This window comes from Lotus japonicus, chromosome 1 (assembly GCF_012489685.1).
Source record: "Lotus japonicus ecotype B-129 chromosome 1, LjGifu_v1.2".
Lineage (NCBI taxonomy): Eukaryota > Viridiplantae > Streptophyta > Magnoliopsida > Fabales > Fabaceae > Lotus > Lotus japonicus.
Window position 1 is genome coordinate 31,631,314 of NC_080041.1, and position 13,243 is coordinate 31,644,556.

Here is a 13,243-nt window from a genome sequence, read left to right on the forward strand (position 1 = left end):
TACCAAGGAAATCTTGGACACCACAACTTTACCAAAACCCTTAAGACATTAGGTTTATGGGTCCATCTCATTATAAATTCTACCTCTTACCCTGACTTCTCTGATGAAGGACTTGACTCTAACACTTGATTATAACAGGATCAAAGGTTGTTTTGTCTCTCTCAGGTTGCTGGGAGCAACCCATTTCAATGGCTATGGTGAGGAGAAGAAGAAACAATAGCTTGAAAAGCAGACAAGTTTGGGGAAAGAAAAGAGAGATGGACGATTAAATGATGAAGTAGAAGTTAAGTTTTTCAATTTAAAATTGTTTTGGTCTAAGATCTACTAAGGGAATATTCTAAGTCCTTGATAAACCCTAGTAGAGCACAAATAGTAAGAATGATTAAAATAAGGAAAGTATTTCATTAATGATAAAAAAGGTGCTTGGTACAATGAAGGACCCCCCTTTTATAGTGGGTGTCATCCTTATCTAAAAGATTCCTGGGTTTAGGCCTTACATCCAAGGCCCAAATCTCTATGCAAATGAGACAAATACATATAAGACACATATAAATAAGACAAAATAGGTCTTGGGACCACATTTCAGGTATGTGACCCTTCACTGCCCTAGTGATCGCCAGGTCAAGCTCTCACTTATTAGGCGAGCGTCCTTTATACCGGGCGGGGTTAGGCTTGTATAAGCCCACTCGGTCCACAAATTTTCAAAACAAAATTACATAAACAACCTTCATTTTAAATTGATTTTAAGAAGAGAGAGTTGAATTTTTGGTCTAAAAGAAAATGTGTTGGTTGCTAACTTACTCCTTCACAAAATCAAGTGGGAGTAAGTTAACAAGTCCCTTACTGATATGTTTATATATTTATTATATGACACTTTTTTTGGTGCCTCAGAAAGTTAACAACAAGAAAGAAAAAAAAGAAATAGGAAACTAAGGCATGACCAATTGATCCTTCAGCAGAAGGTACTCTTGTTCTGGTGTAGGATGAGTCAGCTCTTTAACACCAGGCATGAGGCATGTGGCTCCCTGTCTTGCGATCCAATTTGCAGCACAATTACCCTCCCGTTGGACCCAAGACAACTTGATTCTCCAATCCCTCTCCAACAATTCCTTTATCTCCCTCAAGACAACAACATGATCATGATGCGTTAAACTAAACTCATCGGCAAGCACCTCCCTCAACACCGAACAATCAACCTCTCACAAGACTTTCCGGTGTCTGCGGCTCCAGGCGAAGAGAAGGCCATCACGCAAGGCCCTAGCCTCAGCGAGAAACGAAGTTCCAATGGAAGCATAGCTCATGAAACCAACAATCCAAGACCCCTGACTATCACGCAGAACGCCCCCACCACCCATGCCATTTTCGCTATCTCGATAGCTTCCATCAGTGTTAAGTTTTACGAATTCCTGCGAGGGAGGAGACAATGAACGTGCAGAAGCTGGCCTGCATCCCTTCTAGAAAATTTAACCAGGTCACCGTGCTCATGGCAAAGCTTATGCCAAGCTACTGAATGGGCCAAGGTTGAGGATCAAGAACCATATTATTATATCACACGTTTTTTGATACTTATATTATTATATCACACTTAAAAATAAATATTTATTTGAACAAAAATTGTTTTTGGTAATTATTTAAATAAATATGGTTCAAAGGAAACAAACATAATCTTTATTTTAAATAATATTATAGGGCAATGCTATAACTTAGAATTCTATATTGGTACTATTAATTATATAGCGTTGTGTTTTTATATATTATATATTTTAAAGATTTATACACACTTTAATTTTAAAGGAAAAAAAGTTATAAAAATCGAAAAATTTCATCTAATCCAAACCGTTATGGATTATATCGGATTTGAATTTATAAAAAAATATCATTCGAAACCGAACCAATCTAATCTGCAAACACCCCTATTGAGTTGTGTTGTGCTTTTTCGAAGGGTTTGTTTAGTTGGTATCTAGTTACTGTGTGTTTTGGTGTAGGGGAAAGAAAAAAAATAGAAACACAGAGCAAGAATAACTCCTAACCAAAACGCCCATTAGAAGCTAAAATAGAGAACACAATAAGGAAAGGGGTCTCCCACACCAAGTGATGTCTATGTTGATTCTAAGCAAAACTAGCAAGCTTGTCCGCCACCACATTGATACCCCGAGGGACATGGTGGAGGGAAACCCCACAATCAAGGTGAAGGATTTAAAGAACTGATGCTACCTCCACATTAAACTAGGGAATCTCCTTGACCCCCTATTTGTAGGATATCAATCACACTAGAGCAATTTGACTTACATGCACTCTTTTGTAACCTCGCTGCCAGCAGAGCTGCAACCCTTTTTTAATTACAGCCACCTCAGCCAGAAGAATAACCGAAAATCCAAGTGTCGTGCGTGTCACGAACGACACCACCGATGGTTGCCTCCCTGAAGCAAACAAGCAGCTGCCAATTGTATTGAGCTTCATCCAACGATAAGGAGGGGGAGACCAATGTGCAACAAAACTTGTGTTCTTACACAGCGCAATACCCTTCCGATCAAGGGTTCTTAGTCCTAGGGTTCATGCCGCACAACACATTCAATATAGAGTAAAATGGAACATGCTTTATTCATTGGAGACTTAGCCTTTTATAGTGGGGCTAAAGTCATGACCTAAACCTACTACATTTGGGCCTTGTTCTCCGTCTACTGGGTCTTGAGGGTAACAACCCAGTAGTCATATTCTCAACATGTGTACAATTATAGTCTCGACCACAATTATGATCTCGACACACGTTTAGGTATCTCAATCCGTCATTTCCCACATAGGGCTATACATCAGAGGTCCCGCCAAGACCACATAGGGCGGGTCCGGTCCACATGCCCGCAAGACGTCGAGTCCTTAATGCCTAAGGACGAAGCGCGTCTTCTTCATGCTCTTTCTAGGGCGGGTCTGGTCCAACTTGTATGGTCAAAGAGCTAAGAAGAAGCCCCCCTAACAGATCTAAATCCTGGAAAGAAAAAGCAACAACACGGAGAAGTAACTACTAAACTTGGGAATGTGTGAATTAAATTAGTGTGATTTGTATTTGGGTACCTTTATAAAAAAATGGAGTTTTATAGGGTATAGTTATGAAATTCAATTGTAAAATCTTAGAATTGATTGTGTTTAATGCAAAAGCAACTATTTGGTGCGGGAAGTAGAATTGATTATGTAGAACTCATTCTGCTTTACTGGTGAACCAAACATCACCTCAGTTGATTAGAATTGATTTTTATCAAGTAGAATTGGTTATCTCTTAAATAAGAATTAGTACATGTACCTAGGGATGACAATGGAAAAGTTACTCACGAGGTAGGGTCTCATAGTACCCATTTCCATACCCGCATTTTAAAAAATTGCTCGAACTTATTCTCATACCCTCATCACAAACTACTTAAATGTTCGTCCACATATCCGTTGAGTACTTATACATTCGTACTCATATCCATTATCCACAATTTAGTTAACTAAAATATAACTTTCACTAATTTTATTTTTTAATTAAAAAAATCAAAATATAACTTTTATTATAAAATAAAAAACATTAATTAAAAATACAAAAGACTATCTAAATACTTAACAAGTGAAATCATTCAGCTAAGTATATTTTTTTAAAATGAGAAGCGAGAAAGTTACAATATTAGATTTGTTGTATACTCTTAAAGTTTAAAGTTGTAGATTACTAACTTATTTTAAAAATAAGAGCGAGTTTTTTTTTGAAAGAAAAATATATAATAGGCTTAGTTGCATTTTTATCTCTCATCAATCATGCTTGTATAATTTGGGTCCCCTGGTGTTTAAAATGATTGATCCTTAAATTTTTTCTATAATTTAACATTATTCACATGTAGATTTCATTTAATGATGTGGACGTCCATGTGGATGCCATTTTAGCTTTAGTTTATTTAAAAAAAAAAGGTTGACATCTCACCATCTTCTTCATCCTCAATCATCTCTCTTGAGATTCTGGTATCATGAAAAGAAGAACATGATCCTGAAATTGTGCATGAACTAAAACATGTAAATGAGAATGGTTGAGAAAGTAAACACAGAAGCATAAGGGGAAGGCATTGGAATACATAGAGCAGGAAAAATTACCTGATAAAATAAGACAAGAAAACAAACAGATATGGGAAACAGAGATCGAGGGGAAGATGTTTTTCATAGACAAAAAAGACAAGCTTGAGTGTGAGAGAGTGAAGTAGAGGAGCCAAAGAAGGGAGAGCAAGAACTTTTACATGATGAGAGAAGCACTGATTTCTTACTTAATATAATTACCGAAAAAAATACCTTGTATTTGAATTCCACTTACAAAATATCCAAACCAAGAGTTCAATTCAAGAACTCTTCTAGCAATGGTAAATTTTTCTCCTTTTCTTCCTCATTTGCTCTGGTTATTGTCCTTGAGTCTCCAAATCTAGGTGAGCATGGCCTGGCTTTTACCATTGCAACTTCATAGGATCTCAAATCAATGCTCTCCCCAGCCAGTACCTTGTCTCCTTAACAAAAGTAACATTAGGAACCACCTCTTTGTTGTTGAGTTTGACACCGTTCAACCTTGTTGGAATCTTCTGCTACAGCAGGGTATTTATTACACGAAGGATTAAACCAAACCCGATCTCAGTCTCAAAAGTGGGATTGACATGAATATCTAAAGATCAAGTGAACAAACAGAAGAGGATTATGTTCATGGGTAAAAAAATTAGTATAATACCAGTACTGAATCACAACTAACAACAACAATGTCTTATAAGGTATTTGCACATAATACATGAAACATCTGCAACTTTAACCATATGTGAAAATGCATCTAATGATTCTAATCTAATCCCCCATCCCGTGCAACGTTTCCTTATCATGATAAATAACACATCTTCATCAACTCTCTTTACTATCAGCGACTGACACAGCAAATCTATTAAGAAGTAAGCAAGATAAATTCCCTTGTCGATACCAATTAGTCTAACAACAATGCCTGACATTTAAGGCCAGACTTAAACACACTTAAAATTTATAACAAGTTCGTGTCAAATACAATAATAAGCAGCAATCTTACCCTAAGCACAATGCCTTAAATTAACTACTCAATCAAATCACAGACTGAAAATTAATAAACACGCTGAAGAATCTATACATCCCTTTGTTGCCCAAAAATTGAATATGAACCCTTATAGGCGGAAACAAACCAACACAACCCAGCAATTAGGATTCATCAGTAAAAACTATATCAACATATACACAAATAGCAGACAAAGAATCACATAAACCATTCTGATCATAACAACAATTTGTTACCTCAATTTCTAATAGTAGAAGCAAGTACATCGTAATCCAGAGGGCCGGGGAAAAGTCAAAGATTGTCCATCATTAATAGTAATACTCAATAACAACAAGAATAAAAGGCCTGAAAATGCAAGAACGATTCATATCATATCCTTCACGTTGAAAAGAACAACATCACAATCAAAGTGGCTCACACCAAGATTCTGAATGCATCCAAGCAAATTGCATTGGACCTCCATTGAGTTCTTCATGTTCCACATCCTCCTTTTGACAACTGATTTCCCCTGAATTCTTTTTCCTCCATCTATTGCTCTTTCCTATTACAGGTTTACTGTTCATTTTGCCTCTCAACTGGATGGAGTGCAATTTCATGGGGGAAGTTCAGTGTTAATTACTTCCATAGTTCCATGTGGTCCTTGTATAGTTGTATGTGCTAAATATATTAACATTAAAAGCCACATATTATTCTCTTATGCTTCTACTCTCCACCAGCAACACAATGATGCTAAGTCAAGAGTACAATCATATTCTAGTTACTGTATCATATCTATATTTAGCAAATTAATAACCACAAAATAGCACCTAGTGTAAGTAAACTCCAAACAATCACATATCAATCTTTCACTTCTCTTCCTTCTCTCTCATTTAAACTTGAAAGCAGACGCCCAAGAAACCCAATTGGGTGTCTGCAAAACATTTTCACAAATAAAAACAACTAAAGTTCTAGTAATTTAATTACAAAACAAAAACCAATTCAGTTTGTTCAAAATATTTAGGACTACCATTGCACAAGACACACATTCCATGTCCTTCACAGCCACCAAAACTAACAGTTGTAGTATTGTATAAACAAAGTACCAATGCAATCATCCAGAAACAAGTTCCAGCTACTAACTAACTCCTATCAGAAACTTTCATTTAAATAAAAGTTCACATATCGTAGAACTCCTTGGGCATGAGGACAATTCTTTTAGCATTTCAAATTTGTCCTGCAATTTCGAGGAACGCGGAGTGCATATGGTCATTGTCTGTAAAACTCTTGAATTCTGCATCATATATTTTGCAAAATGCTGCTCACTTTTTGTGCCGCTATAATTAGTAATAGAACACTTCCTAAGCTGTGAAGAAATACATTCAGGAACAAGATAAGGGGATATCCAAATCACATGAGCAGAACTTATCTGCATATCTAGGACAAAAATTTGAAGCTTCGGGCACTTCTTGAGCATCCCACGTACCAAATGCCAGTTCATACCAATACCCAACACGAGCTCCACACGAGTTAAATTGGGAAAAACTGGAATGTCATCAGGGTACTGCAATAGTTAAAAAGAGCAATCCGAAACAATAGTACATTTCCTATAAATACAAAATTACAAACAATTTAATCACACTTTTCTTACACATATATACAAACCTTGTCAATGTGAAGAAATTCTACATTACAAATTTCCTTCAGAGGAATATCTAAGCCAATGGCATGTATGTCTGCCCTGACCAACTTAGAAAACCTTGTCAAGTTGTTATTACAGGGAGTAGAAGAATAACCACAGTATATAAACCTCAAACGCATATCCTCAAGAATTTGACACCCAGAAAGAAGTTCCATAAGATATTGCGGTTTTTCAAAACTAACATCAATCAAATTCAGAGTTTTGAGTGAGGGAAGATCAAAAATAGAAAATTCATCTATGTCTAACCCCTTCAACTTGAGAACAACCAGAGTTTTACAGCTGAAAACACTGCTTCTAAAGCACAGTACAGGATCTGAAGATGGAAGCTCGATGTGGAGATTCTCAATTCCACATTGTATAGCAGAGTTGACCCATGTAGTAACATCGGAATCAGAAAGGTTGAAACTGGAAGCACCACATTGTAGACGAAAACTAGTAATTGGTAGGTGCGGATATCTGTTGCGAATGGCTCTATATATGAACTTTGAAAAGCAATCGTAGGGTTTGTGGTTGTTTATGATATAGTTTTGGTCGTCAAAGAAGAGAGTAGGACCTGATCGCCACAGTGGCTTCCACCTCTTTGAAAGAAGACTTGTGGCAAAAGCATCATGAGTTGGAAGAAAAGAGAGAATGTGACAAAGGATTTCATCTGGCAACCAGCTAATCCTGTCAGCCATTGTTAGTAAACTTCAGCTTTCGCGGCGAGTTTTTACCTGATGAAGATTCTCTCTGCTAGGTTCTCTGCCAGTTATAAAAAAGGAATGCAATAAATTTTACCAAAAACTCACAGGTCATGCCAAATTGAAATTAGAACCAATTTTTCCCCAATTATATAATTTTCATACTTCAAATATAGGAGGGAAAAATGTCAATTATACACTTTCTACGATGGTGCCTTGCTCTTGAAAATGTTTCTACGATTCATATTCATGTGCCCAGCAAAACAAACAAAAATAAAACATAATCATATGAACAAGAAAGCTATTTCTCGTTATCTAAGATAGAATAGACAAAACAATGTTACATGAATTCATAGATTCAACTATTCAAGGTTAGATTCAGATCCCTTAACTACCACCTTAGTGCATTTGATTTCGTTAGAAAACAAAACAAAATAAAACAAACTCTAACCTCTGAAATTGAAGAAGACCAATGGTCCAATGCTGAATTATGGACGATACTCAATTGCGGGACACAGGTTGTTGAAATTTAAAACCGTGAAGAGGAATCCAAAAAAGGGGGGTATATGTATGTTTTTTCAATTGTTATATTAAGGGTATTATAGAGAATTTTTTATATTAAGATTTTGTAAATACTAATTTTCAGAATATTCGTGTACATCATAACAATAAAAACCTCAATCTTGGGGTTTTTTTTTTAAAGAAACCAAATATATTCATTAAATGGTAAAATGCATGCCGAGCTAGGAAGTATGCGATCATATTACCTGAACGACGAACAAAAGTAATAAAAACATTATTAAATTGAGAAACTAGAATGCAACAATCCGCTAAAATAGATGAAAAATAAGATGCACCATCCGGATGATCCTTCCAAGTTCCAGCCATTAAAGAGCTGAAGGCAATCGGTCTCAAAGCAAGCACACCAGAATCCAAGCTCACTGGCCAAATCCATGGCCCCATGCAACCTCTGAGCCTTCGTGAGCAACGACGACATGACCTGCACCAAACTCGACGTGGTTGTAGCAAGGATACCCCCCTCATAATTTCGAGCCACCATGCCAAAGTATGCACCTCCACCCTCTTGCACCGACGTGTCAACGTTAATCTTAATTGTTCCTCACCTTGGTCGACGCCACACCTAAGATAACGCTGCCTGGGTTCTTCCTTGAAGCGGTTGTGCTGTCATCATACCACCTGAGAGAGCACCCACTCACATGAACAAGGACTCCACAATGAGAGGTTTACCGTTGAAAACCAGTGCATTTCTCGCCTCCCACATCACATATAACCATACCTGCAACTGGGTAATTAAATGATCATCATTAGCCTCTAGCAACGTAACCATCAGATCTTGTAGTGTCGGAAAACTTGCCACCCGAACGGACAAAGATGATGCAAACCATATGGGTTGAATTGCGGAACATTGCATCACTACGTGTTCCAGAGTCTCCTCGACGATGCCACAGAACAGAAAGCCTGCATCCACTTCCACTCCCCGGGTCCTCAAGCTCACACGAACCGGTAAAGCACCCTTGAACGCGCGCCAGTATATACCTCTATAAGATTGTGTGTTCAATCATGAAGGCTGTGTGTTCATGATTGTTCTGTATATACCTCTATAAGCGACCTACGATTCTGAAGACATGTCTTGATTCATGATGGTGACCGGAACACAATCAACCCAATTTTTTTGTAACAAAAAAAATTCATTTGCATTTTTTTTCTATCTTCTTTTCTTATATTTTGGTATTTTAAAAAAAAGTGGTGCACAAATCGTTATTGATTAATCTTAGGTGTCTAAAATGTAACACCCAAAAAGGAATGCTCAATAACTAAATTTGTTTGAGGATCATGATAGGATGAGAAAGTTGAATAAATACATAATATGATAAGAGCAAAATAGAATTTTATCTTATCTTGTGTTTATAATGAATTAGATAATGATTGCAAAATGAAAAATGAATAAAAAATTTCATTGAATAAAAAATACATAGAGCACGTTTCCATAATCAATTCCACTTGCCACAACAACTAGTTACTTTGACGCTAAACATAATCAATTCAGAGGTTTTACAATGGAATTTAATAACATTACCTACAAATTTCAATTTTTCATAAAGGTGTCAAACAAAAATCATGTAATTTTAACTCATCTTTACTATACGTAATTTTAGCATAATCAATTCCGTTCAGAATCAATTTTGCTAACACTGATCTAAACACACATATTTAAGTTTTACACCATGATGCCGGAAATATTGAAATATTTAAGCTCTTGTGGAAGATTCTAGTGCCATCAAATGTGTTGGCGTTTGGGTGGAGAGTGATCCTAAATAGAATTCAAACAAGAGAGAATCTTAGGAAGCGAAATATTGTCACTACAGGTCAAGATAGCTCTTGTGTTATGTGCCAGAAGGCAGAGGAATGCAAAGTTCATTTATGATTTTCTTGCAGATTTTCTTGGTATGTTTATGTTCTGGGGGTCGATAAGACGAACCGCCCCTCCACCCGACCAGTCGATACCCCCGACTATTGACCCGAGAAAAATGCGGTAGATCGATCACCCCAAGAACTGAGTGTATCAGACCTGACTAGCGCCAGCTGGAGATACGATCCGAATCACCTCACCTATCTCATCGTTAACCCTAGACTCCAGCTGTAGAGGGCTAGGAACGAGGCTCGAGGTTTATCCTTTGGTTACTAGGAACCTGAAACACACCGTTTCAGTAAATGAGGATAAAATAAAAAAATAATAATAAAAAAAAATAAAGAAAGAGAGAAACTCGGTTTGTTTGAGAAGGAAGGAGCATGTGGGTAAAATACCCATTTCTTCTCTATTGTTGAAAATAGAAAGTGGGACTCCATCCTCTTGTTCCTCAACTTCTCATTCCAGCACCTTCCTCCCTCTTTGATTTCACTCTCCATTTTCGTTCCATCAGTAAGATCAAGTTTTGATCGAGTAGTACAACTCTATGTTTTGATGTTTACAAGTTAACATTTTAGTATGAACAATTATGGTACTCTAACGTGTTTTTCTAAGTGTGCTATTTACAGGCTCTGACCTTAATATTATCTCACACGAATCAGAAGCACTGTGCTTAAAGAGTGACCCAAGCAACGCTTTCGCAAACTCTATGTTCAATCTGAACAGTAGAAAAGCTTCAGAAGATCTGAAGTCAAACAAGCTCTGATATGGACTCAGTCACTTGAAGTTCTGAAGATCTAGACGTTCGGACAACCTAGACACTCCGAAGGTTCAGATGTTCTGATGGTGTAGAAGACTCTGAAGATCCAGAAGCTGAAAAGTGGAGACTCTGAAGTCCAGAAGCAAAATGGTTATGAAGACCAAGTACTTCCCTCTGAGTTCAGAATCAGAAGGTACAACGGTCAGAGGATCCATGCTTCCCTCTGACTATGATCAACGAGCTTCACAAGTTCCAACACGAAGCAATCCTCTGATCAGAAGTCAAACAAGGTTAAAGGTCAAGTCACTATCCAAAGTACAAAAGCAGATGTACTATCCTGACGACCTAACCTAACATTCCCAGCCACAGCAGAAGCTGGAAATTCCAGATCTGCCCTCCAACGGTAGCATTCCCATGCAGCGTTCAAACCCTAATTCTTGGAGTATAAATAGAGGCTAAAGATTGAAAGATGCGGTTGGAAGAATCTCACACGCGCAAGCTATATTCAAACTTTCTAAGCATTCTTTCATCTTGAATTCATTGTGTTTACTACAAGCTTTTTAGAAGCAATCTCTTTGTAAACAATCTTTCTTAAACAGTTGTTTAGTTTACCTTTAGGAGATCAAGGTTGATCGGATCCTAGAGAAGACTAAGAGAGTGAATCTTAGTGTGAGCTAAGTCAGTGTATTGTTAGTCACTTGTAGGTTTCAAGTGCAATTGTAACAATTACCTGATTAGTGGATTGCCTTCATTCTAAGAAGGAAGAAATCACCTTAACAGGTGGACTGGACTAGCTTGAGTGATTCATCAAGTGAACCAGGATAAAATCCTTGTGTGCTTTTCTATCTCTTATCTTAAGCACTTTATTTGTTCTCGAAAGATTTGCTAAAATCTTTAAGGTGGAAGTTTTATTCTGAAAACGTTATTCAAACCCCCCTTTCTACCATTTTTCATACCTTCACCATCATCTCTTCACTCTTCACTCAAGCTTTTATTTCACTGTATTTGGAACTTTGAAAGTGGGTATTTGAGACTCGTCTCATCTCTTGGGTAGTGCTATTTAGATATTCATTGAGGTAAAATTCTCAACCCAATGATTCAGAAATCTGTTTTTGTGGCATGAATTAGTAGTGGGTATTATCATAGCATAGTAGGAAATCAAGTGTTTGTGTTATTTTCATGATTTCCTCTAATACCCTAAGTCTCATAAATTGGGGGTTTTGCCTAATCTCTTTTGTTACCCATTATTGATGCATAGATTCACGGGGTGACGCTTCTCTTGGTCCAGCGGATGGCACGGGAAGAGATTGAGCTAGCTCTTCATAGTTGTGAGTGTATAGTTTATAAAGTGGGAAGTTATTATATTTGGTTTTTCATGGGAGAAGTAAAAATATTTTAAGTTTCATGTACTTTATGCATATTAAACCTTACATTTTTTAGTTTCATTCTATACTCGAACTGTATGAAATGATTAGTGATTAAGTTCTTTTTTAAATATCCCTTCCTTTTAAAATATGAAGTCCCTGGCCCTTGAGCATTCGTTTTCTTTAAAAAAAAAACTCTATTTGACATGACATGCTTTTGCCTCAATACAAACTTTGATGATTATAGAATTTCAAGAAGTTAATTTTGATGACTAGGTGTAGCTGTTTTACTCAAATCCATAGACAGAAGATTCTTTCTAGTGCTTCCCATTGAGAACTTGGAGCATTAATACATGTCATACGTTTAGTATTTGAGTTTGCTTGTAAATTAAGTTTTTGTTAAACCTTATGTTTTGGAATGTGATGAGTTCTATTTTAGAAAGCCGTTCGTCGCAACGAACAGATAATGCGACATATTTACCGTTCGTCGCAACGAAGAGATAATGCGACATATGTACCGTTCGTCGCAACGAAGAGATAATGCGACTTATGCACTTTATGTCATAGTATAATACCGTTCGTCACAACGAAGAGATAATGTGACTATGCGAATTCGTGTTTTTTTTAGTAGCGTACCGTTTGTCGCAACGAAGAGACAATGCGGCCTATATGCATATAGTTTGTGGAGGTGATTGTTGATGAATGATGAAGGTTGAAGTTGCTTCCCAATTTTTGTTATTCCGTTATTGAATTTAAAGCTTGTGTGAAAGTGTATGGAGCTTTCAGAGATTTATAAAAAAGTCCAAGACGATATTGATTTAAAGTTTCTTATGTATATATATAATATACCAAAAGACCTGATTTTAATGATCGTGCCTTAAGTGCTTCTCCTTTCCGCGCACTTTATTTATTCTGCCTCACTAAGTCTTTGTGACTTACCCCATTATTATTTTCATTTTTTTTAGATTCACAAGCAGCTGTGTAGCGGATTTCTGGGCCTTGCTGAGTTACCCAGGAGTCTTCACTTGTTTTGGTATGCCTCCATTGTGCAGTGGCTAGTATGTTCTTTTTGGTCGACTCCAGTATGATGCAGCCATAGGGATAGAGAGTCATTTTCTGGTTCTGAGTTGTAATTATTAAACTCACTATGTTAGCGCTTTGTTTGGTTTGTACTCTTAAGACCCTTTGATGGGTGTTATTTTGTTATGATGTAATATCTGATTGCTGGGTTTCTAGATATATGTTATGACAGGTATTTA

The 13,243-nt window shown here is 36.9% G+C and overlaps 1 protein-coding gene across 1 annotated transcript; it reads right to left on the reverse strand.

The window, feature by feature from the left end:
• Nucleotides 1–6,585: 6,585 nt before the first annotated feature.
• Nucleotides 6,586–7,960, reverse strand: LOC130734404 (FBD-associated F-box protein At5g56380-like). The gene is made up of 2 exons (XM_057586796.1): nucleotides 7,884–7,960; nucleotides 6,586–7,493 (listed from the first exon to the last, which is right to left on the reverse strand). Exon 2 carries the CDS (start codon nucleotides 7,427–7,429, stop codon nucleotides 6,698–6,700), a length of 732 nt encoding a protein of 243 aa, XP_057442779.1. The 5' UTR covers nucleotides 7,430–7,493; nucleotides 7,884–7,960; the 3' UTR covers nucleotides 6,586–6,697.
• Nucleotides 7,961–13,243: the final 5,283 nt, after the last annotated feature.

Bases quoted from the DNA above. Each gene is read 5' to 3' on its own strand.
- LOC130734404 (XM_057586796.1), bottom strand. From the start codon at position 7,429: ATGGCTGACAGGATTAGCTGGTTGCCAGATGAAATCCTTTGTCACATT.